This window comes from Stegastes partitus, unplaced genomic scaffold (assembly GCF_000690725.1).
Source record: "Stegastes partitus isolate 25-593 unplaced genomic scaffold, Stegastes_partitus-1.0.2 Scaffold558, whole genome shotgun sequence".
Taxonomy (NCBI): Eukaryota; Metazoa; Chordata; class Actinopteri; family Pomacentridae; genus Stegastes; species Stegastes partitus.
Window position 1 is genome coordinate 46,429 of NW_007578289.1, and position 25,723 is coordinate 72,151.

The window sequence follows — 25,723 nt, forward strand, 5'->3', positions numbered from 1 at the left end:
ATCCTTCAGCTGAAAGGATCTCCTAAAACATTTAACGGGTTGGCAGGATTCCCTGGGGAAGCAGACAAAGCGTGGCTGGAGGGGTCTGCTTTCCCACGGCCTGGCTCTGCGGTGTCAGCACTCAATCAAGTGGCGCAGCCCGACATGGACATTCATGAGAAAGAGAGCCCCATACCCCTAGAGACGGATTTTTACAATCAAGATGAACCACGGCTGACTCGATTTTTAAACATTAGGAATCTTTCTATTATTACTAAAACTCCCCCAAAGTTTAATATGCACAATAGTTTCGCGGCAGAGTTAGAATACACTGAGAAAATAGCATACAGTTCGCTTGGCACCGTCTTTTACGCGCAGAGAAAGGCGCACGGAGATGGCTTACCTGTGCAGCGGAGCAGCCTGAGTGTCCATGCCCGGAGACGCAGTACACCTCGCAAGTTTTGCTTTTGGGGTGAGTCCACATAGCAGTGTCCCGTTAAGCTCCGGAGAGGCGATATGCAACAATACCTCAGGCATAGAAGCGATGGAGAGAGAGGAAACCCCCGCTGTCGCTTCCTTTGAAAAAAGCGTAGAAATCCGACCTGAGTGGCTCGGATGCGGCGGGCATTCACCGCCTCCCGTTTACCTGAACTGGGCGGCAGGTGTCACACGGAGCCCCAGAATGCAGTGCGGGGACAATGGGACCACTATGAAAGGGTACAATCCGCACAACCATCCGTGCTACAGGTATTGTGGGCAAACTTGCTCGCTGTGTATGCGGGAGTTCAGCTCGGAGGGACAAAAGGGTGTTTGAGGGGAAACGTGTGCGAGGTATTACAGTTGGATCTCAGCTGCTGTGTCCTTGGATGCTCCGCAGGAGAGCAAGACACCCCCTGTGACTACAAGTCTGCCATCAAACTTGTGAGACTGTAAAAGGACTTGACATGGGATTACAGGAGGAGGAATGCAGCACATTAATGTCACCAGTAATAGCGACAATAAGCAGATAATAGTGTCTCCATGAAAACAAAAAACAGTATACAGTCTTTCATGATGTTTTTTTTTTTTATTTGGTTTGAGCAACAGTCTGTATAACAATCTGCTGGCCATGGATGAATTTCATCATGTCAGCTGATATGGCTGTAGATCCAAGAGGTGAACTTGTTGACCCGGGTGTAGACTCCAGGCAGGTTTGGTCTGCCGCAACCGGCCCCCCAGCTGACAATCCCTATCAGGAACCAGCGACCCCCGCCTGGAGCCTGACAGGACAGAGGACCCCCCGAATCCCCCTGAGATACAAGCAGTGCAAGAGCAGTTATTCAAAAGCTTGCACGCCGGCTTGGAATTGATTCTCCCACTCGATAAAATGCAGATGATGGCTGCTCACCCTACAGGCGTCCCGCTCTCCTGAGGGTACGCCAGCACACAGCATGCGAGGGGAGATGGGGCCGTAGCTCTTCTTGCAGTCACTCTGACTCATTAAGGAAACCTCGGCTTTCTGCAGCACGGAGGGCAACGCCTTGTCTGAAGAGGGGCAAAACGTATGAATAGATCATGCAACAGACAAAAACATCTACATTTTTGGAGCAGAAATTGTGGCTCACAAAGAGTGCAGTAGTTTTTAAAGATATTACAGATGAAGCAGCACAGAACAGGAATGAACGGTCAACTGAATAAGTTAAGGAACAACTCCACTTTTTCAACAAAAATATTCAGCACTGATAACAATGTAACCTCAAGTCCACATGCACCAAAGGAAACAGACACTTTTGGCATTTAGCTGCAGCATGACAAGCAGACGTGTTGAAATGTTCTAAATTGTTTTGGATATCCTTGACAGTTTATGAGATTCTGGAGAAATTAGGTTCTCCTTTTTCAGGAAGTGGCTCAGATTCCTGCTTGCTGGCTGTAATGTGGTTTGACCTGGTAAACTGAGCATTGTGGCTTCAATGAGGAAAACACAGGAGTGCATTCATAGTTGATATGAAACAGGCCAAAACAAAACGTAAAACATGTCAGCTGGCACTGTCAGACCTTTAAAGACAAAATAATGGTGTTGTTTAGTGTGAGGAATCACAGAGTAGCAATATTATTGTGATACGTTGCCAGAGATAAAGATACTTCTCACGTTGCAAGACAATCATCTACACACGTGGACAAAATTGTTGGTACCCCTCGGTCAATGAAAGAAAAACCCACAACGGTCACAGAAATAACTTGAATCTGACTAAAGTAATAGTAAATAAAAATTCCATGAAAATTAAGCAATGAAAATCAGACATTACTTTTGAACCGTGGTTTAACAGAATTATTTAAAAAAATAAACCCATGAAACAGGCCTGGACAAAAATGATGATACCCTTAACTTAATATTTTGTTGCACAATCTTTTGAAACAATCACTGCAATCAAACCATTTCTGTAACTGTCAATGAGACTTCTGCACCTCTCAGCAGGTATTCTGGCCCACTCCTCATGAGCAGACTGCTCCAGTTGTCTCAGGTTTCAAGGGTGCCTTCTCCAGACGCCATGTTTCAGCTCCTTCCACAGATGTTCAATAGGATTTAGATCAGGGCTCATAGAAGGCCACTTCAGAATAGTCCAATGTTTTCCTCTCAGCCATTCTTGGGGGTTTCTAGCTGTGTGTGTTTTAGGTCATTATCCTGCTGCAAGACCCATGACCTGTGACTGACACCAAGCTTTCTGACACTGGGCAGCACATTTCTCTCTAGAATGACTTGATAGTCTTGAGATTTCATAATACCTGCACAGATTCAAGACACCCTGTGCCAGACGCAGCAAAGCAGCCCCAGAACATAACAGATCCTCCTCCCTGATACACAGTAGGGACAGTCTTCTTCTCTTGATATGCTTCATTTTTGCATCTGTGAACATAGAGCTGATGTGCCTTGCCAAAAAGTTCCAGTTTTGTCTCGTCTGTCCATAGGACATTCTCCCAGAAGCTTTGTGGCTTGTCAACATGCAGTTTGGCAAATTCCATTCTGGCTTTTTTATGATTTGTTTTCAATAATGGTGTCCTCCTTGGTCGTCTCCCATGAAGTCCACTTTGGCTCAAACAACGACGGATGGTGCGATCTCACACTGGCGTACCTTGACCTTGGATTTCACCTTTAATGTCTTTAGAGGTTGTTCTGGGCTCTTTTGTTACCATTCGTATTATCCGTCTCTTCCATTTGTCATTCATTTTCCTCCTGCGACCACGTCCAGGGAGGTTGGCTACAGTCCCATGGATCTTAAATTTCTGAATAATATGTGCAACTGTAGTCACAGGAACATCAAGCTGCTTGGAGATGGTCTTATAGCCTTTACCTTTAACATGCATGTCTATAATTTTCTTTCTAATCTCAGACAACTCTCTCCTTCGCTTCCTCTGGTCCATGTTTAGTGTGGTACACACCATGCCACCAAACAGCACAGTGACTACCTGTTACCCTATAAATAGGCCGACTGACTGACTACAAGTTTGTACACACCTGTGATGCTAATTAGAGGACACACCTTGATTGAACATGTCCCCATGGTCACATTATTTTCAGTCTTCTGTAGGGGTACCACCATTTTTGTCCAGGCCTGTTTCATGGGTTTATTTTTAAAAATAATTCTGTTGAACCACGGTTCAAAAGCAATGTCTGATTTTCATTGTTTAATTTTCATAGAATTTTTATTTATTATTACTTTTGTCAGATTCAAGTTATTTCTGTGACTGTTGTGGGTTTTTCTTATATCAACCGAGGGGTACCAACAATTTTGTCCACGTGTGCACGATACATTAGATCTGTGTAACTGAAGAAAAAATACCCTAAAAAGGCAGTGTTGTGCAAATGGAGGAAGTAGGTGAGGCCGATTTTCAAGAAAAGCAGGGTCAGAGGATAACTGACTTGGGATGAGTTTACAGTAATAATACATGACTATAGTGAACCTCAGCTTTTCTGGCCTCAAGTTTATTATCAAGGACGTTATGAAGTATAAACATCACTTCTGAAGTTTTCACTTACCATTCTCAGATCGGTACCCCCACCCGGTGACCCAGCAGCGGTGGCTCTCGGTGACGGTGTGGGAGGAGGGCGGCAGGCACACAGGCTGGATCAGTGGACTGAGGGAGGGAGGCCAGGACCTCTTTAGCTGCAGCAGAGCGATGTCATAATCAAATGTGTACGCATTGTAATACTCGTGGACAACAATCCGCTGGATCTCCGCCACGTATTTGGCACTGCCCTGCGTCAGCATGCCGAGGTGGGCGCTCCAGAAGCGTGGGTCAGAGAGCCTGCAGAGTCAGAGGTAAGGGGTGAAGGAGAAGATTTTATTCAAATTCACTGGATCTAATTAGTTAATATGTAATGACAAATTTATCTGTAAAATCAGTAGGATGAGACAGTATCCTTGCAAGTTGATAATGTAATAATTGTCAAATGAAGTGATTGCTTTTAATAACACAATAAAAGACCTGTTATGTAATAAAGTGTCAGGTGATGGAGAAACATTATTGGTATATTAATCTTGATAATGATTAAAATCAATAAGTTAAAAATATAAATGGATAGTATTAGAAAAAAGTCCTTTTTATTTTGTCACTATTGCAATGAGAAGCTCAGGTACAAATTTGTTGTATACTGTTTATAGATTTTTCTTTTTCTTTTTGGGAATAGAAAACATTTTTTAATTCTCACTGAGGAAAATGTAATAATATTTTACAAGTATTATTGTATCATCTCTTTCCTCCCTGTTATTGTTGCTTCTTTCTTTGCAACACACTCACATGTGTGTAAATAAATAAATACATTTCAACTAATTATAATAATAATTAAACTACTCGGTCTCTGTAAGACAGAAATTGTGACAAGGTGTTGTAGGTAGATGCTGATTTGTTCCAAGGTGTCATGATCCAAAAAGCCTGGCAACCATCCATTATTATTAACCTGAAGAAGTGAACCTGGTGGTGTCACGTCACAACTACGGTAGTGGAGTCCAGCATATAATAATAAAAGAATGGAGTGCATCAGTGGCTGACCTTTCTTTACTGAAGCAGTGTGCAGCTGAGATGAGCCAATCAGAGGAGAGGACAGAAGCACCACAGTACAGGCTCCCAGTGAAGTGAAGGCTGACCTGCCAAGGCCACTCCCCTTCCCCCGAGTTAACTCCGCCCACGATGCGCTGAGTGCCTGGAGGTAAACCCATCCTCTTCAGAGGGGAGGGACGACCACAGACTGAGGAGGATGCAGTGAGAGATTATATTGCTGGACTGGTTGTATTATACTGGTTTTATTTTAAAGGAGAGTACAGTGTGTGTGTGTGTGTGTGTGTGGGTGTGTGTGTGTGTGTGTGTGTGTGTGTGTGTGCTTCAGCTTATACAGAAAGGTACACAGTCCCTATGATAGGATTTCAAAAAAGGAAGTTTTACCATTTTATATGCTTTTCAACATTGCACCATTGCCAATTTAATTAGGCTTTTTGGACAAGCATTTACAAAAAAAAAAAAAATACAAATATTTAATTTCAAAGTGAAAATAGATTCCTACAAAGCAATGCCAGTTAAATAAATATATGTAAAGTAAAATAAGTGATTTCTTAAGTATTGCATCTTTGGAAGCAATTACAGCATCAAGCTTGTGTGGATGGGTCTTAACTGGCTCTGCACATCTCAACACTGCAATTTTATTCCATTCCTCTCTGCAAAACTGCTCAAACTCTGTCAGGTTATACAGGAATTGTGAGGGAACAGCCCTTTTCAAGTCCAGCCACAATTTCTCAGTAAGATTGACGTCTAGGCTCAGACTTTTACCCTCGACATTTACAAGCCTTCCAAGGCCTGCTGCTGAGAAGCATCCCTACATTATGATGCTGCCACCACAATGTTTCATAATGGGGATGTTGTGTTAGTGATGATGTGGAGTGTTTAGTGTCCACCGATGATCTCATCAGACCAAAGAACCTTCTTCCAGCTGACTTCAGAGTCTCCCACATGCCTGCTGGCAAAGTCTAGTCAACATTTAATATGATGTTTTTTCAACAGTGGCTTCTTTCTTTGCCACGCTCCCATTAAGCTTTGGCTGGTGAAGGACATGGACAACACTTGTTGTACGAATAGTCTCTTTCATCTCAGCTGCTGAAGCTTGTTACTCCTTTAGATGAGTCATTGTTGTCTCGGTGGCCTCCCACACTAGTCTCTTTCTTGCACAGTCACTCAGTTTTGCAGTTTTTGACAACTTCCGGCTCTCAAAATATTTACTATTACATATGCCATATTTTTGTTTTTGCTAAGTTATGGGCTTAACTTTACTCCCTCAACAGACTTGTTTTTGGAGTGTGTATTTGTCTTCATGGTGTAGTTATAGCCAGAAGTACTGATTCACCAGTGACTGGGCCTTTCAGATACAGGTGTCTATACTACAATCCCTTAAGGCACACTCACTTTTTATAGTATGTATATGTTGACATGTGCAATATTTATTCTCATCATGCTGTAGGCAAATGTCAAGACATTAACAGAGAGGAGAGTCCCTTAGTGAGAGATATACAAAACAATTATACTTTTATTAATATGCTCAGTTTATAGATCTATTAGGGACGTATATATGCACACTGCGGCTCTTTCAGTGTGTAAAGCACACAACATGGGTGTTTGTTATACACCTACACTAACCACTTATGCTGACATGCTGAGTCATCACCACAGCCAGTGGCTCTGCTGCCACCTTATTAAAACTTAAAAAGCTCTGGTGCCAGTGTGTGTACATGTGCATGTACATGTGTGCATGTATGCCCAGTATCAGGGAGTGATCAAAGGCCGGCCTGTTCCCATCACCTTGAGACCCCATCTGTGATAAAATAACAGCAGTGAGCGGGGGTCACCTCAGTGCTGCATGTCAGCAGGTTTGGAGCTCACAGCTCAGAGGGTTATAAAATAACAACTTTCTCATGAAACCACAAAGGGTGTGGGAGAGAACTGGCAGGTGAGGCACCATCATCGCAATGCACCATCTACAGCATTAAGAATCAATAACTCACGTGGTGCAGAAGCAAATGTTTGTGATTCTAGCTTAGACTGAGTCATAGAATTGGTTTATATTTATGAAGACCTGATACACAGTGTCCAATAACTGTGATGGTAGTAAGGCAGAGAGTTGAGGAAACGATAAAAAGGTTGAGCAAACAGCATTTCAGCAAAATTTTAAATTCATAGTTTAAGATATACAGTTGTAAAAAAATTATTCAACCTCCTAACGTGAAACACATTCTAGTGATGTGTTTTCATTACATTTTATTTACATCAACTACTTCCTTTGTAAACAGTTAATTCATGCATACTTGAGTGATTTTTTTTTATTTTTGAGAACATGTGCTTGTAAACTGTACTAAAGATAAATGACATTTACTCTGCAAAGGAACATAATTTGAGAAATTTAATATTCATTCATATATTTCATCTCTCAGAGTTCATGTGCAGTTCAAACCATTGCATCACACTTCATGTTGGCTTTGGAGTCTCTTTAAAAAAATGTCAATTTGCAGGATGTATGTGGATGTAAATAATGAAAAATCTGCAACCATGTCCTTAGTTTTTTTCTTTTACTGTGACTGTGTGCATGAGGAGCAGGTAGTGCAGTGAACTCACCACAGTCCGCCTCATCACTCTGGTCCAGACAGTCAGGAACATCATCGCACTTTGCGTTCTTTTTCAGTATGCAATAATCACTTCTGCACCGATAACTGATTGCAGAGCAGGTTGTTTCTAGCAAAACACATTGTAGTTACTGGTGGTTAAAAGGCAAAATGACAAACATACTTCACTTTAAAAACGTGCAAAGAAAATGCATACCCTGAGTGCAGTTGACTTCATCTGATCCATCATGGCAGTCCGTCTCTCCATTGCAAACAAACAAAGGATGCAATGGACGGTTTCCACCACAGTTCTTTGTGGGCCTTGCTGTGAAGACACACAACATTTTCCAGTGCATCACTGACTCCACAGTCAAATATGATTAAACACGCTAACTAACATGTAAGTCTCAACTAGGGGTGTTCTGATTAAGCATTGTTCTTGCCTCAATCTGATCTGACTCATTTAATTATCATTAATAAAGTTAAAAAATGGTCAAATTCAGATCAAATCAGGACATTCCTGGTGTCAGCAGTACTTCTGACTTGAAACAGAGAGGAAATCAAAACCAAGTAATCCAAATGTCACTTTGCTTATTCTTTTAAAGACCCATATTATGTAATTTGCTAAACAGCTTACAGCAGAGGACCTCGTCGCTCTCATCCTGGCAGTCATCCAGACCATCGCAGCGTCGACTTTTCTCCACACACAATCCTGTGTTGCACAAGAAGTGGCTCTCTGAACAAGCTGGTGAACGCAAAAGAGAACACACATGGTTGGTAAGGAGCGAGATGCAGAGTAGAACTCAATCATTTTTTAGTATTAAATAAATAATAAGTGCATTAAACACTACTATATTTCTATATTCTATACTTCGAGTGCAGCGACTGACTGAAAGGCACCAAATGAAACGCTAAGGGACTAAGTTCAGTGACAATGAACGACACCGAAGCAGCAACAAAAATAGTTCTACAAAATAATTTTTTAGAAGTCCAAAAACAGATTTGTGTTTACATTCTGTTTTCATATTAAGTTGCAAAGTGTTTCTTGTATATTGTAATGTATAGAATCATAACAAAGCCATTAACTCACATCCACACTGAAGTACAATGAAGCATGTCTGATTAGTCATTTCCTATCCTGCATCCTGCTCGTTAAAATGAATCAGACTGTAGCAATGCACCGCTTACGTTGGCTGATATTGTAGCTGCTGTACGACGCCTGAAAGGGCTGAACAGAGTTACGTGAGCTGCAGCGAAACTCCACCTCTGGGCTGTGGCCAGCGATCCGGAACACCGTGCGGTGTCCAACGTAGCTGCCACAGAAACTGGGGAAGAGAGCAGCAATCACCAAACCATCACAGGATGTCTATTTCAGGCAAATACAATCATGGATAATTACCTTGAGATATACTGTGAATAAGATAATTACCACTGGTTGTAAATACTTGTAAATGTTGACAGAAATATGGGAGAAATACAACGTAATTTGTTTAAATCTATAGTTTAAACATGAATGCAGCCACATACATGATTTCATTGACCTTCCACCAGCCGCTGTCACAGCCCTTTATGTCTTTTGGTTTCAGTACGTAGTTCTGGAAATGCAGTGCAACTCCTAAAGTCGATTTAGGAGTCTAATGTGAAATAACAAAACACAGAGTCAATAAAAATGAATAATTAATGTGGGTTTGTGTGTGTGTGAGTGTATGTCTACCTTAAACTTCCAGGTACAGGTGCACTGTGGAGGCAGCATGCTGGGGTAGAAGGGGCTGTAGATTTGACCAGTGATGTCAGGCTCTAAATGGGTCTCAATTTGAGACACACATACTAAGAGACAGAGAGAGACTTCAGCAGTGGTAGAAAGTAACTACATGTATTTAATCAAGTACTGTACTTCAGTTCAGTTTTGAGGTAATACTATTTCCATTTTATGCTACTTACTTACTTCCACTCCACTATGTTTCACAAAATTTCCTCCGCTATATTAATTTAGATGAAGATTTAAAGACTAATTCAGCGTTTTCCAACCTTTTTGGATTCTGATATCTCACAAGAAGCAAAGTGTAGCTGGGGTCACATTTCAGATGTCAAATAGTGATTGTTCCCTCACATGGTTTCATTTGAATAAATAATCCAATAGCTCAGCAAAAAACAAAGATAAAAGAAAAAAAGGTTTGTGTATCAGAACTTTCTTCTTTTCTTTTTTTTTTCACCCTTTTGAGATTTATCTGGTGTATATAAAACTGTAGTTACAGTAATTCAAAGCTCCAAACATAATATGCTGCACTGATGCTTCAGTATCAATAATCAGGTTATGTCATATATTATATCAGTCAGCAGGACCAAACCAGTACTTCTACTTTAATATTTGAACTAAAATTCACTGCTAACACATATGCACGTTTACTGTAGGATTCTTTTTGCAGGGGTTTTACATGTATTTGAGTATTTTTATGTAGCTGTATTGATACTTTCATAAGTTAACTGATCTGATCACTTCTTTTACCACTGGACTTAAGGATTTTAGTTTTACCTGACCCTAATGCTGTATGTTACACAGCATAACAATGGCCTAGAATCTGTTGTCAGGACAAAAATAGCTCAAAAATGTCTTTCTTAGCCACAAAATGTTTCTTTATTCCGACATCTCTCCTCATTTTTTATTTTATGTTTTGTTTTTTTAGGAGGTTTTGGGTATCTGAAAATTATGTGACGGGAATAATCACATTGATCCCATTACTCTTAACTCATTGTAATGAGTCACAGGCTTATAAAATAACCAAGTAAATGTGTCGTACTTTCCTCAGCTATAGCCTCAAAGTGTCCTCTGAAGCTCTTGTTGCCATTAGTCATTCTGAAGGACAGCAACATGACATTGGAGGTAGAGACGATGGAGAAGGAGCTGGACACCGGCTCACACAGCCTGCAGCACAGAGATGCACTTCAGCACATGTTAGGTTTATGTTTCATCGATTTTTTTCATGGCAGATGCAATATGTGGCAAAACAGCGCTGTTGGTGCTGTAGGAGGAATAGAAGTGAATTAAACTGAGAGTCACCTGTGCAGAATGCGCCCTCTCATGGGCAGCAGAGCGTCATACACGATGAGGGCATCGTTCACACAATCGCTGGGCTCGATGTGAAACGAGGTGACGGTCAGGCGGATTAGAGAGCCAGGGACAGCGGTGAGCTTTACAAGACAATTCACCCCACCCCATGAGGAGAAGACGTTTATAGGGACTCTAGCCCCAGGAAGGTTGGCATACAGTTTATCTACACACTGTGAGCCTGGAAGGAGAAAAAGAAAACTCATGAAAACAAAATATCACATGCAGCTTCACTTCTATTCTAGTGTTTCTACCTACCTGTAACACTTAATGTAAAATCTGAACGCTGAACACCTACAAGAGGACAGATAGTCAATTACTGCAAAAGCACAAAGTAAAGAACACGTTCAGATATGAACAGAAACATAAACGTACTATTGATGAGGATGGAATCTATATCGACTGCAAGGCCCAGCAGGTAGCCGACAGAGGACCTGTTCTTCAGGCTGGTGTGGATTGAGTCTCTGAAAATGGCCCCTATACACTCGTCACACATGGCAGGTCTCTTTAGTCGAGGCACTACGAACACCATCCAGAAATGCACCAACACACCACCTTTATTGTTGTTACTTGGGAAAGAAAACAGAGTTTACGTTACAGTTTAATAACTTGAATCAAGAGCAAGAAACCAAATCAGAAACACAAGGTGGGTTTCTTTTGTGGCTTATGGTGATGATAAATAACAGGCCCACTACTGTACCTGAGGTCTGAAATGACAGCTTGCTTATAGAGCCTGGCCACTGAGGACATCCTGTACACATTGGTCACCTACGAGACACCATCAATTAACGGTACAGTCCCCCAGATCAGCACTAACCATCGTGTAAACAACAGGGTTAAACTAACGCATACCACGTGCTGTATTTTGTTTGCCATGGACACAAACTCATGGGACTCTGCCTGGCGGTACTCTGGGATAAACTCCACATGGGCAACACGGAACATCCCGGCAAAATACGTAGCAGTGTTACTTTCCCTGTGAACTATAGGAATCAAGTCAAATTTTTACTTATATGGTGCATTTTCAGATTGATATAAGTCACATACTGCTCTTCCAGGTTTGCATTTTACTTAACAAGCAGTCTATAAAATCAGCACCATAAAAAAGTATTATGTAAAGGCAAATAAAAATGGAAAAATATTCATTTTGTTAGATTTAGACGTAAGAACCTTTTCCCACTCACTTATAAAAATCCACAGCAGCAACCATATGATCACCACCAGCACCACAAACACCACTGCTACAAAGATAGCTAGGTGCAGGATGTTCACCAGGTAGGCCAACAGCCGCTTGAGTCCTTTGGGCTTCCGTCTAGTCTTCCTTAACTTCCTGCACAGCTTCCGCAGTGTGTGATCCACCGTGGCCACCTCCACGGACACATCTGCAATCTATGCAGCCAGGGAGGGGGGAAGGGTCATACTCATTTAATGGCAAAACAAAGAAGCAGTAAATTTTACTTGCCCTTTTCAGCAGTCATTTCAATATGTCCTGATTCTAATTGGGAAGCGGTTAATGGTGCTGAAATGATATGAAAAAGAACTAACAAGTGTCTTGATAATTTAAATGCCTCACCAAGTATTAAAGCCCTCAGGATTCAGACTGAGGACAAAAGGGCACAAGAGAGCGACGGAGGCTCTCTGTGAGAACCACGAGGAGGTTAAGTAACTGGAGAAACATCAAAAGAGCATAACCTTGCTGCCGCCGTCGTCCTCTTATCACTGTACCACATCCAGGTCAGCTAGTTTACATTACAGTAGGCTGAATACAGTGCTTATCAAACCCAAACACGCATGAGGGAGCAACTGTTTGAATAACACATGATTCCTAAATGAACCTGCCACAGTTAGCTGCTGATTTACCACCAATGACATAAGCTTGCGTCTACTGAAAATGATGCAGGTTCACTTGTTACCTCGGCTCGTAAAGGGGAATATCTGAGAGCAACTCCATCAGATGTAACGCTCATTAAGTTACCCGATGCACATGATTTATTCATTCAGTGTCATCCCATACTGTGCAACTGGCAGTTAATCCATCACTGGTTAGCAGGGTATAGATTCCCATAGGAAAGTAATGGTTTCATTTATTTTAAACATATTTAATCAAGTAACAAATTAACAGACTTTAGGTTTTGATGTGTAAATGGACCTCTTACATTCACTCAAATCTTCAGGGTTTAATCTGGAAGAACAGCCTTATTACTGCTCAAAATTCAACTTAAACAGTTATGGCTACACAAATCTACACAACTGGCTAGTTATATTCAAGTTAAGGAAATATCTTACTTACACTGGCAGCGTCCTGTTGAGATGCATCAACATCGCCGCTTGTCTGGTTGTTCTCCTCGCACTGTGTGTCCATGACACAGGCATCCCTTCAAGCCACTATCATCTACTTCCTGATTTTTGTTTTTTTAGATCCATTTTTCCCCCTTTAGAACAAAAAATTGTCACATGTGAACGGCAGTAGATTCAACTGGTGTACAGCCACACAGCACACTGTTTGGATCCACAGTCGACAGGTGTCTGAAACCAGATCCTTCAGCACAGATGAGCAGTGGAGAAACAGTGAACTCCCTGATGCCAACATAGCTCCTCCAGCCCTGTGGCTAAGGTTTCATTCATTATCTTCCATCGCTACCTTCTATCAAATTCACATGAACTAATATTCACCAGTCACAAACAAAGTACTTGATTGGTAATAATAGGCTAGCCGCACAAGGAGGCGGAGTTATTGTAAAGTGACAACATTCTCATGATGTAAGTTTGTACAAGAGTTTTATTTACAATGTTAACAGGGTGGGTGTATGTGTCAGTTAATTTATCCTCTGGCTGTTTTGTGCTCAGAGCTGACAGACTCGCAGCAAAAAAGGGTCCAGCCTTTGTGAAATAAACTAAAACCATGTTTGTCAACGTAGAATATACATCGTTGTCATAATTAAAATAAAATAAAATAAAAAAAAAACCTTCAGTTGGAATTAATAAGACAAAAGGATGGGATTCTTTTGTGTGAGCAGCATCTTTAACACACCAACAAACTGGACAGAGTCAGTATTTTAACACTTTTGTCATGCCCTTTCCTAATCTTAGGCACTGAGTTTCAACATGCAACAAACAAAACAGAAACATTACGAAAGACACATGAGGCACAAAAACATACAGCTTGACAGTACATTCACAGGCAGGAAAACACAGGAAAAATAAAGTGTTCTTTGAGACTTCAGGACGGTTTGAGTATGCTCTGAACATGCAGAGAGAGAAAAAAAAAAAGAGGAGGAAGCAAAGCCTCATTTCCTGAAAAAGGCGTTGCGGGTGATGCTGTAGAACAGATGATAAGGCTTTCGCTTTGGGGGTTCGGCCAGTGTAAAGACCTGCTGCTGAGGCACACTGGTTGGAATGGTGATGTGGCGCTGGTGAAGTGGGTGAAGGTTTTGGTGCAGGTTTTGGTGGTGTGGTGAGACAGAACCAGAGTAACCAAGTTCTACAAGTTGAAAAGCAACACAAAAATCTAAATTACAAATGAGGTTTTGAAGCAAATTAGAAAAAAAAACAAAAACAATAATAATAAAAAGCAGCTTAATAGTATTAAGTATTTTCCTTACTTTTGATTTTCCCCTGTTTGGCTCTTCTGGCATTAACAATGGCCTGTTTTCTTTGCTCTTCACTGATGTCCATTCCTGCCAAGAGACACACACACAAACGCACCTTCAGGTCAAAATATTTAGTACCACCCACTTTATTCCGACAATTTTTGTCACCCCGTTCACCTTTTACTTGACATCTGTCAACAGTGGCTGTTTGTGTTCTGAGTGAAAGGAATTCAGCTGGACTCACCCATCTCTTGGTCCTCTTTGACTCTGTGCCTTTCCTTGGCAAAGGCTTGTAACCACCTCTGCTTGTCCTCGGCCTTCCTGCAGCACAGCACACACATAAACTCCAGAGTAGAGGAGTTGCGCAGGCGCAGAGCGTTCTTCAGGGTCAGGCCCAGGTCCGAGTCCCGCCCATCAAGCACGTCCACCACTTCGGTCTGGTCCATATCCAGTCGTCCCCGGTAGTGGAGCAGGTCTCTGCGCAGGACGTCTTTTTTACAGTAGACTAGCTGGTGGTCAAACAGGAAGAAGCTGCGCTGCTGCATTTTGCCTTGCCGAACAGTTCGAGTCATCTCACCAGAGTGGATTAGCTCTGAGCTGCGCTCCAGCACATCAGGTCCCTATTTGAGTCAAAAATGTATACAGCAGAAATAAAAATTGTTAGCATATGATTGAAAAAAAAAGAAAAGAGAATTAAACCAGATACACTTATTAGTAATTGGCCTCACCTCCCAGTGCAAAATGGCGACCTGCCAATGAGCGATGGTGTCGATACTCTCTAGCCGTCTCTTCCGCTCATTTATCAAACTGGCCACATTCTTCATAGCCTCGTATGCTTTGCTCACTCCACTATGGTCACTGCAATAAATTAGTGATGCATCAGTGAGCGCAGACATAAACTGAAGGACACTTACAGTAACACACTGCCTCAATCTCAATTATGGAAAAGTAAGTAATCAAACCACTGTGGCCACCAAGGGTTGTTTAAGGTGAAATGTTTTTAAACATTATTCATACTCCTGTAACTTCTCATGAGGTAATGAATGAACTGACCACTGGTGGCCAGTGAAGTGATTCATAGCAGCTGATTCTAGGCTCTAACAACAAGCTTTCTTTGCAATGTGCAGTCAAAGCATGGTGATGCTACTGAGCAGCACTGACTGAAGCCATCTTCAGCATACAATGTACAAAAGATGTAGTTGTTGTAGTGCTAACAAATGACAGTGGGCACACTAATGAAGATGGCTTATGAAATATATAACGTATGTGTTTAAGTGGAAATGAGGTGAAAATAGTGAGGTATAGATGCTTCAAATACACAATTAAACAGCCAATAAGTGGTGAAAATGGTAGAGATGTGAATAATAATGCCTTAGCATACCTGTGGTCTTTGGGGGTGTATTTGAGCAGTTCCCCGAGCTGCAGGGGGTATTTACAGATCTTCTGGACAGGTGTGAGTAAGAACCCAGCTATAGAAATGTCAATCATCTGCTGGAGGAGGCGGCAGGCCTCAAAAAAATGCTTGTATTTCCCCAACTTCATGAGGCGGTGCAGCTCAGCACAGGCTTCTGGATGAGTGTTACAATATTCTGAGTAGATAGAGAAGCCCTCCCCCTTAAGAAAACAGACAGACATTCAGTGATCATTCAGAGTTACTGAGTCAGTAAAACTGGTAAATAACATTGACTAAGTGAATTGTCGAGGATTTTATCCATGGCCACTACCTGCATGAGAAAGCACGAGCCAATTTCACTGAGATGCGGTTCATCTTTGTTGTACTTCTTCTCCAGCTCTTTAAGGAACTGCCTCTGAAACCTATAGATTTCTTCTATGTTGCTGAAGATGGTTTTCAGCTGCAGCTCGGTGAACATGTCAGGGTGTTTGCGGCACTGACGGATGTAACCCTGAAGCACACACACAAAACCAGGATATTTACACAGAGAACATGAACAGTTTAAATACTGGCCAACAGGTGGTGCTGCACAGTGGAGATAAACATTTGAGGAAAACATTTGACTTTTTAATCTTTTAATGTAATTTCTGGAAAACAAGGTTATTGGAAATATTTGACATTTATTGGAATGTAGCCCTGCTTAAGAAATAAAATTCTAGCTCTAAATTCAATAAAGTACAAATATGACAAAGAAGCAGTAGCCAGAGACTTAAATGGAGTAGTTTGACTGGAGCCCACACCTCACAGATGTCTTTTAGGTGTTTGATGTAAATACGTTCGGTATTCATTATTTCCTTAACCACATTGGTTCTCATCTGCTCCTTGTGATGAGTGCTGTGTGTGTCCCTGGGAGTTGGATCTTCCTGATCCGCGATACTCTCCACACTTTCAGCGCTCGAGTCCTCCTGGTTCACACGCACCTGAAACACATCCACAGCAAACACAACAGGAGCTCCTGAGCAGCATTCAAATCACAAGTTTTCTGTTTAGGTCAAACTTTAAGTTAGGATCAGCTTTACAAAACATATTTGACAAACTAATTTTCTAGTTGCAAAATTATAAAACATGTCCAAAAAAATATGGTGCATTTAATGAAATTAAATACAAATTTGAAGCTTATAAGCTGTAGGATATGGACAGACACAGACGCCCAAAGCAAAAGAAACATGACTGCAAAAGGAAAAACAACAACTACTTGAACAACAAAAGACTCAACAGCAAAACACGTCTATGATTAGTTGTAGTATGTTAGATCTACTCCACAATACTATGCCAACAACATGTACAAGTTTAACCAGCTCTTGTTTGACAACATTAATTCAACTATAAGCAATTACACAGCAGACGCCCATCCTTCAATCAAATGACCTCACCATGGTTACCACAGCCTGCCTAATTAAGACTAAACTGTCAATCAGTTCTAGTCACCACAGAAACCAGCTGAAGCTCTGTGGTCTGACCTCTCAGAGGGCTGCTGTGGCTTGTTTCTGGAGCTAAGCCAGTTTTTAAGTCTTTTCTGTGCTGCTGGAGAGCAAACATGCATTGGGCACACAGGTCAGGAAGTCCACTTACCCTCACAAAGCTGGAGGGAAACCAGGCCTCCCTGTCACCTCCAATACCCCACCACCAGTCCTTATGTGAGGCTTCCAGGACACGGATAACATCTCCAGCCTTGAAGGCCAGCTCCTGCTCCTCCATGGTCACATGGTCCCAGAGAGCCTCAGCATACACCGTGTGGCCTAAGCTTATCCACTGAGCAGCACACACACAGATAAGATAAAGATACAATTACAAGGAGGCTAAGCCCATGTCTAACATGTAAGATTATGTCTAGACTTGTGGACACTGCGGTGGTTGTCTGTTCTGCTGAAATGTGGCCAAACATCTTGGAAACACATGCGTAAAAACATTTTCACATGGCTTTTCACGAGGCAGATGCGCAACAAGATAAAGGTTGCATCATAAATTGGAAGCACAATTTCTCCTGAAGATGCTTGTGAATGTCGCAACGTGATAAAGTTTTCCCCCCTCAGCCTCACCTCGTTGAGAAGTGAGAGCTCCACCCCTGGCTGGAGGTAGGGAGTGCCATCTGTGAGCTCATCAAAGCTGCCTTCCTCCTCCTCACTCACGCTGTCATCAAGTATCGCCGAGCACTCAGACACACCATCTGCAACAAGTATGCAGAGATTACAGAAGTGCATGGAGCTGAAGACTCTCTGAGATAATGTGATGAACAAGCTCCAGATGCAGGCACGCCGACACCTGGCTTTATGTCAACATTTTCCTCCACTCCGGTTTTCCCACAGTATAAAAATTTGTGAAATGGTGTGACCCACAAACAACCCTCAGGTTCTCACCACTGAGCACTCTGTGGAGTTTGCGCCGCCCCACGCGGTCCAGTCCGATGGGGGTGCTCTGGGAGAGGGCGGAGGGACGAAACCTGGCAGACACTCCTCTGTAGGGGGGCACTTGGTGGGAGGGGATTGGTGGCCGCGACAAAGGCTGCAGAGAACAAGAGAAAAACATCCTGGGAGTCAGAAAGAGCTCACTTTCTCCTGCTTTCACCACCTACCTGATGGATTACTCTAATGCAGGAATAACAGAACCTGCGACATCTTAACAAGTAACATTCAAGGCTGTGATCTATTATTTTTGGCTGTTTGTCCTTTTTAGGGTAATTTTGGGGTATTTTAAGCCATTATTACAGACCTTAGTAATAAGCAGCAAAAAATGGTAGCTGAAGGAGACATGAAACAAAAAAAGTCTCCCACCTAAATTGAACCGAGGATGTGGTTAATGTTCGATGTCTTTAACTAATGAGGTTCTCCAACTTCTTGTCTTTTCCACTGTATAAACTCAGCTCAATATTTGAAGGTTTTACTTTATTTTAGATTGAGCTGGCTTTTGATTTAAATGCTTAAAAAGTGGTGAAAAGCATCATGTTTTTATGAATACCTATTGCTATGTAAACAAATATACAGTATACAGGCTAATATGCAACAGATACTAATATCAGTAATCATCATGTCTCTATGGCAGAAAAAAATATTTCATAAATGACATTTTCTTTTTCAGAAGAGTCAAGGGTTAGTTTTACATGCATATATAGTTAAAGGAGATTTATTGTAAGTTACAATATATCAAGTATAATCAGGAATTTAATTGTTTGGGTTTCCTTTTTGGCAAGTAGATTTTCCTGCATCAACAATTAGTTCAGCTCTTTACCACTGAAGTAATATATCAAGAAAACTCTATATCTAAGAGACCTTAATAGTTATAAAATAATACATTTAGTAGGTCAATGCTTACAGAAGGAAGGCGGTCCTCCTTCAGCTCAGCATTGGGGGGGAACACATCAACTGTTCCCACCACTGATATGGGCCGCTGCCTCCTGTCGCCATTCATGCTGCAGTTTTCAGGACTCTCTTCATTCCCATCATTACCACTGCAGTCTTTAAGCAGCAGCAAGTTTGCTGTCCTTTCCTCGGTATGCAGCACTACGGCATCCTCTGGGATTGACTGCTTTCTGGAAATCAGCTGGCCATAGTCAGAGACGGGCCGGGGTCTCAAACGGCCACTTCTTCTTCTTGGCTTGACGGTGGATGTTTCTGTGGAAGCCGCGGCTGCATCTGTGGGTGATGTAGACGATATAGGCGACTCTGGGAGCGATGCTGGGGAGATAGGAGGTGTGCTGCTGGTTGTCGGAGAGACTTCCTCTGCTTGGAGAAGCGCTTCTCGTCCTTGCTGGTCTGATGTCACCTATGGATCAAAGGGAAAAGTTCAAACCTTAACAAGGGCAATGATATCGACTTTCCCCTGTTCAATAACCCGCGCTGTACAGAGATGTAGAACATCATGTCTGCTGGTAAGAACACCTGTTAATCAGAAACAGAGCAAAAAATTGCACTACAAGTCATAAAAGTGACACATAGAAACAACTGTTCTGGTTGAATCTGAGTGCTGAAGTGCAAGAATCAGTGCAGAGCTATTTACATAAACTTTATCAGGATTCTCAGGAGAAACTTGATTATCGTGTGAAAGGATTCTTGTTCACACAGTCACTGACTCCACATATTGAACACAATCGACCCCTGTGCTAATCAAGTTCAAACAAGAACTGCAACAGAAATTGCACAAATATTCCACGATTAAATGTTATCACATTGTCTGCATGTCAACAAGCACTGTATACGTAACTGTCAAATATTGGCTAATGGTTACTCACTTGGAAATTACTGCTCTAAGTCTTTTAGTCAGTCAGCAAAACCAAACCTCACCTCTTGCTTTTCTCGATCTGAGTCCGGTCCCCGGCATATACACTGGAAAGGAATGCAGTTCACCAGTACCATTGTGAACCCCACACAAACACAGAAACAGGCCTGTGGTCCCAAGGCCAAGTCCCTAAATCCCTTGGAGGCCAGTAAAAGTCACTTGATTCCTAAAGTAAACAAATCCGTTTTCCAGGTCATCTTGAGAGAGAAAATCCCACTATTAAACCAAAACACGTTTTACTAAAATTATGTGTTTATGGCTCAGTCGACTTGGTGGTGCTGTTAGCTGTCCCAGGCCCAGCGTTCATGGCGCTGGACTTTGATCCACTGGGCTCCATCTAGAGAGAAGGGGGAGCGATTGCTGTACTCCGGCATAGCCGGCTACCCTCCCACAGCAACAGGACTATGGAGCTGTTTTGCGCAAGGGCCACTAATCATAAACAAAGCCTAATCATTAACTCTCTCTGCTCCTTCAGTGTGACTGGTAGCATTAAACAGCCGGTTTAAGCATGTGACTTCTGCTACAGCAGAAGTCAGAAATCAAAGACAACTGACAGCAAAAGGAGGGTAAATCAAAGTTTTGACTGGGACATTATTTATTTGACACTCTAGGAGACTTTGAACTACATATTCACAGTTTTTTTTAGCATACGTGCACCGTACTGACAAGTGTCACGTCAACATGAGAACTTATCTTAATAGGCCAGAATCATGCCAGACTCAAAGATCACTTCAAACTGAGAGGAGTGGTATTTCATTTCCAAAGACAAGGGTCAATGCCAATCAGCTGGGTAACTGGCATCTATTAAGGATCACGCTGTTCTGTATGATAAGAGATACAAGCTTTCCTGTAAATCTTTCATTTCTCGCCATCCTAATGACTTCTAATCCCATGCTTCTGTATGTATTGGTAAAGGGTACTGCTGGTGTGAAACATGTTGCACTTTTGTTGTCTTTTAGCAGCAGTACATTTTATTAATTTGTAAGCAGTGAGATGCTCTGTAATCAAACAGGTCAATTGCATCCTAGCTTGATGTAATTTTTCTATCAGAATATCTCGTGTGTCAATGAGCAAGGAAAATGAGACAGAAACAGTGACTGCAAAATGAGAAATACCCCTATAGACTATGTGCAAAGAAAATTGATTATTTCACATCAGACTCATCTTTATGCATGATTTGCCATCTTACCTCGTTTGGTAGTGAGTTTCCCTCAGTCTGCTCTTGTTGTTGTGAAGGTTCTGTTTGGCTGAGTATGGATGATTCCCATTCAACCATCTGTTTATAACCACTTGTCGTGGCTACAACCTGCGACTCAAGATGAGCAGAGACACCAGGTGAAATCTGCTCTGTTGTCTCTGGGGGCTCCGAGGTAGGAGGGCTCATAATAACCTGATGCGGCTGTGGGTTGACATCGTGTTCAGGCTGGTGATGAATCAGAAGAGTGTGTTCGACAGACATGGCCTGAGCTGTGGCAGGCATTGGTCGGCGCTGCCGCTCATTGGTTTGGAGGCAAGGCACACGGCGGGAGTAGTTGTCATGGAGACGGCTCAAGGGCGACATGGGAGATGCAGAGGTAGGGCTGGGGGAGGGACTTCTCCTGCGTCGGACAGTTAGGTCAGTCATGCTGCCGACTAGCTTCAGCATCGGTCCTTTGGTCTTCACTGGGCTCTTCCCGCGGCTAGGAGCGTGTCCCTGCAGGTCCACAGAGGAGGCGCTGGCAGCCCTTTGGATGCTGGATGTCCCATTTGATGTGTTAGTCCTCTGGGAGTCTTCCTGTAGGGAAGGAGGGCCTGGAGATGGGGCTTTGCGTCTAAAAGGTGCCTTAAATATATGAAGGTTTTCTGCACTTTTGCTCAGTCTGCTCAGCACCGTCACATTTGTGTTTCCATTCATGCTCTCCGTTTGGACATTGAAATTAGATGTCTGATCTGGTTTCTGTGTGGTACCTACAGCTTCATTTGAGTTTCTTCCTACTTGCCTCCCATTCCCAATGTCAAGTAGAGAGATGCGTCCTGCTCCATACGCTCTCCTTATACTTCTGGAGAATCGTGAGTTGCGTGTGAGGCCATCTCCTTCATTTTCCTCATCATCATAGTCCTCAATATCTGAACTGTATTGGTTCATCGCAGCCAACTTTTGCTCCCCAAAATTTCCATTAGACACATTATATCCTTCTGGAACCTTTAAATGATTTGCTGCATCAGCTAGACCTGATTCAGCATTGTTCACAACTGTGCCATTAGCTGTTTCCTGATAAGATAAAGGTACATGTTCTCCATCGTTACTTGCTGCCCCTCTACTCTGAATGCCTTGAAGCACAGATGACTTTAGCTTTTTGAAGGAGTCCATAACGCCCAAACCTGGAACTCCTGCCCACGACTGGGGGTTGCTGTTGCCGTCATTGCTGTGGGCTGTGGTTGGACTGTCAGCAGTTGGATTGTGAGCACTGACAGGGCCCTTCCTTGAATTAGAAAAAAGCCTCATAATTCTTGAGGAGGAAGGCTTTCCTTCAGGGTTGGACCAGGCGGAGGAGTTGAGGCCATTCAATCTGCTCTCTTCAGCGTGAGGCCCTGCACTTATCGGCTGGACCTGGGAGCTACATCCAGACAGGAGATAAGGGACTGAACTTCTGTCAGCGTAGCTCTGGTTTGGATATATATCACTGAGGGGTCTGCTTCGGAGAAGTGGGTCAGCCTTTGAGTTGTGGAGGCACGGGAGAGGGTCTTCACTTGTGGATAAGACCCTGTCCTTTTGTTCAGCCTGCAAAACAAACAGAGCTGAAATTAATGACCTTTGCATGTTGCATTATGGAAGAATTGTTGGCATGAAGAATTTAATAACTGATCAAATTAGAGGAGATCAGGCTGATTCAAATGCCAGGCATACTCGAAAATAAAAAAGGGCAGTGACAGTAATATTTTTTTTAGAAGCCTTTGAAAAATAGCTGCTGAGAAAACATTAGTATGTTAAAGGATAAGCATGCTCAACAGAGTGGGAGCTTGAAAATCAACTATTGTGTGCTTACAGTCCATTGTCCTCTGTGTTTGGATGTAAGAAACGAGGAAAGGAGGGAAGACACAGATAAACAGAGAGATGAGCGTCCCTCAGTGTGTACAGGGTCCAGAGGGCTAAGACATTTTACTGAGAACACTATGTGTGTTTGTCCTTGGTGCTGTATTTCAACGTCCAAGGAGAGCTGAGGCCCTGGCTGGGGTGGTGGTGTTGGTGCTAAGTTCAGCTTTATGTGTGTGTGATTCAGGGCAGTGGCTAATGCAGCTGAGGCTTTGAAGTGGGGCTTTGTGAGCGTGACTAAGCAATGAAGCTTGCTAATCCATTGTGATTAATGCAATAAATTGCCCAGTTTTCCCCAGATTAAATTTAAGATGAGGTGATGGTGAGGAAGAGGGTTGTGTGGTCTTTAAATCAGTAACACTTTTCCACTTACAACACATCACAGTCGCTCCTTGTTGGTGACTGACTGACTTCAATATTCTAAAACAAAACCTTTTCTTTCAATTTATCCAAAGAAGGAATTTAGATGTATTTCGTTCATTTACTTCAGTAAAGGTAGCGATATAACCTTGCAAAAACACTCCACTACGAATAAAAATCTTGCTTTGAAAACATGACTTGAGTAAAAGTATGAATAATCAGCAAAATTTACTTAAGTATGAAAAATAACAGTACTTATTCTGCATAAAAATGTTACCAGTCAGTGTTTCACTATTATGATATTTTGGGATTAATATTACTTCTGAATTAATGTGTATATTGCATTTTGCTCATTTTTAAGGCTGACCTAAGTTTAACTTCATATACTGTTGAAGGCTTTAATCAGCAATGCATTGTATTAGCAACTAAAAGCTGTCAGACAAATGTAGAGGATTAGAAAGGACAATATTTGTCTTTCAGGTGTAGTGGAGCAGAAGTTTTAAGTGGCATAAATGAGTACTACTACCTCAATTTCACACATAAGTACAGTAATAATAAATAATAAATAATATTAACTAATAAATGTACTTTGTTACATTTGGCCACTTAATTTATCCAAACATTTTCCACATTTTTCAGGCATACAAACAAATGAGATTGATGCAGTTTCTCTACAGAAACATTGTGTACATGCAGGTTTACATCCACATTTTCCTTCACAACGTCCCTGGATCAAGAGAAGACGGATTAGTTTAGCTAGCCTGTCATTTCCCATGGACTCTGTCAGAGAATAGCTCCCTAACTAGCATCCAAACATTCTATATTTGTCATTAAGACCTAGGATGATGCACCCGGCAATGATTAATTACAGTCATTATATTCATCATTATATCATTATCATTATATTCTCAGTCATACCCACAACACCCACATTTACAAGCAGAATGCAAACATATAGGTTGTTCATTAAAAAAAAAAAAATTCGTAATAAGCAGATGTAAGGACATATTTCATCAAGTACTGTACTGTATTTATTATTCTATTAATTATTAAACTAGAATATTCTTCCTATGAGCAAATATTTCACATCATGTGATATCAATGTCATTTATCATATGTTTATGTACCAGCATCCAGTTATGGATTTATAATTGTTCCAAAGTCCTGCTGACAGCTACATTACAGTGTATTGGAATCTAATCATTGCTCACATGCTGATTATTTCATATTTTTTGCAGGAAAGCTATCTTTGCAATAATGTCAATATTGTTTTAAGTATTACATTTTTTCTGTATCACTCAGTTCTAACAGACTAAAGGCAGTCTTCCTAAGGTTCGAAAGAAGCAGTCCCTCCAATTTTCACTGTGTGCACATGTAGGGAGTTGCAGGGATCCTGGAACGCTCCCATACTTCCCGCCCCCATGCATGTTCAGCAGCAGATGAGCTTTCTCAGTCAACCTCTCTGTGGAATCTGCTGTCACTTCAACCAGCTTGCTCCATCACACTGAACACTTATGTAAACACAGAGCCACCGCTGCCAAGCACCACTGCTGACAGACAGTAAACACCCCTCGTGAACAATGTGCTGCTTTCAAAGCTATGCTGAATTGTCTTCTTGTACTTTCTCCTCCATTGCCACGGAGGAATCACATTGAGCAACTGGAAAAAAAATATGACAGGATCAATTACTGCATCTACTTTCCAAGACAGAAAGATAGAAGATAGGGAAGGAATGTCTTCACATCAGGTAGCTTGATTTTGCTTTGAATGCTCACATTATCCTATCATCCGTTCTACCAATCCTTCAGTACCTTTATGCCTTCTCCCTGCAGAAGGCGCCAACTGGCCTGTGACAGTTGGCGTCTGCTAATTCTTGGCAGCGCCGCTAGTTAGCACCAAGCTGACAAAGGTGGTCATCGTTTCACGAGATGACAACACTGACTTTAAATGCCAACGATGAATATGCAATATGCCTTCATTTTCCAGTAACTCTACAGTTTGTTAAGCTCTGCGATTTTAAAGTACAGCTTTTAAGATGAGTGATGGCTTCAATAAATGTATTCCTATTTATTATTGTATTTCTAATCCACACTGACTGCATCAATCTCAATGACAATGTTAGCTTTGATGTGTACAATAAACAGACTTAAACTGTTGTGAAATGACAAGACTGCGAGCAAATCATACTCACCAATTGTGCAGTTTCTCTAAATATGAAAAACAATTCTTCCCTTAAGAGATAAAAATTAAAAGCATGGTGTGTAGCATTGA

At 41.9% G+C, this 25,723-nt stretch overlaps 2 protein-coding genes across 3 annotated transcripts in view; both read right to left on the reverse strand.

The window, feature by feature from the left end:
- Window positions 1-1,054: 1,054 nt before the first annotated feature.
- Window positions 1,055-13,066, reverse strand: tmprss7 (transmembrane serine protease 7). The gene is made up of 18 exons (XM_008288410.1): window positions 12,995-13,066; window positions 11,889-12,093; window positions 11,557-11,687; window positions 11,405-11,472; window positions 11,080-11,273; window positions 10,963-10,998; window positions 10,657-10,885; window positions 10,397-10,521; window positions 9,313-9,425; window positions 9,126-9,232; window positions 8,787-8,923; window positions 8,236-8,343; window positions 7,816-7,923; window positions 7,612-7,728; window positions 5,008-5,203; window positions 3,995-4,263; window positions 1,367-1,503; window positions 1,055-1,268 (listed from the first exon to the last, which is right to left on the reverse strand). Exons 1-18 carry the CDS (start codon window positions 13,064-13,066, stop codon window positions 1,107-1,109), a joined length of 2,514 nt encoding a protein of 837 aa, XP_008286632.1. The 3' UTR covers window positions 1,055-1,106.
- Window positions 13,067-13,465: 399 nt separating this feature from the next.
- Window positions 13,466-25,723, reverse strand: part of spata13 (spermatogenesis associated 13) — a 15,514-nt gene continuing 3,256 nt past the window's right edge. The window contains exons 2-13 of one of the 2 annotated variants that reach the window (XM_008288411.1): window positions 21,209-22,780; window positions 19,057-19,506; window positions 18,105-18,249; window positions 17,787-17,914; window positions 17,320-17,499; window positions 16,488-16,667; window positions 16,019-16,198; window positions 15,676-15,908; window positions 15,023-15,152; window positions 14,539-14,914; window positions 14,307-14,381; window positions 13,466-14,185 (exon numbers count right to left, since the gene is read on the reverse strand). In XM_008288411.1, coding sequence (XP_008286633.1) covers window positions 13,992-14,185; window positions 14,307-14,381; window positions 14,539-14,914; window positions 15,023-15,152; window positions 15,676-15,908; window positions 16,019-16,198; window positions 16,488-16,667; window positions 17,320-17,499; window positions 17,787-17,914; window positions 18,105-18,249; window positions 19,057-19,506; window positions 21,209-22,780 — 3,843 coding nt within the window. In that variant the 3' untranslated portion in view covers window positions 13,466-13,991. Of the gene's footprint in view, window positions 14,186-14,306; window positions 14,382-14,538; window positions 14,915-15,022; window positions 15,153-15,675; window positions 15,909-16,018; window positions 16,199-16,487; window positions 16,668-17,319; window positions 17,500-17,786; window positions 17,915-18,104; window positions 18,250-19,056; window positions 19,507-20,024; window positions 20,223-21,208; window positions 22,781-25,723 lie in introns of those variants that run through there. The other variant, XM_008288412.1, reaches the window with a different exon arrangement.

Excerpts from the sequence above, each read along its gene's own strand:
- tmprss7 (XM_008288410.1), bottom strand. The coding sequence starts at position 13,066 with ATGGACACACAGTGCGAGGAGAACAACCAGACAAGCGGCGATGTTGAT. Across the intron at positions 10,886-10,962 it reads TTTTACATTAAGTGTTACAG|GCTCACAGTGTGTAGATAAA; the intron begins GTAGGTAGAAAC and ends TTCTCCTTCCAG. Across the intron at positions 8,924-9,125 it reads TGGAAGGTCAATGAAATCAT|TTTCTGTGGCAGCTACGTTG; the intron begins GTATGTGGCTGC and ends TCTCTTCCCCAG.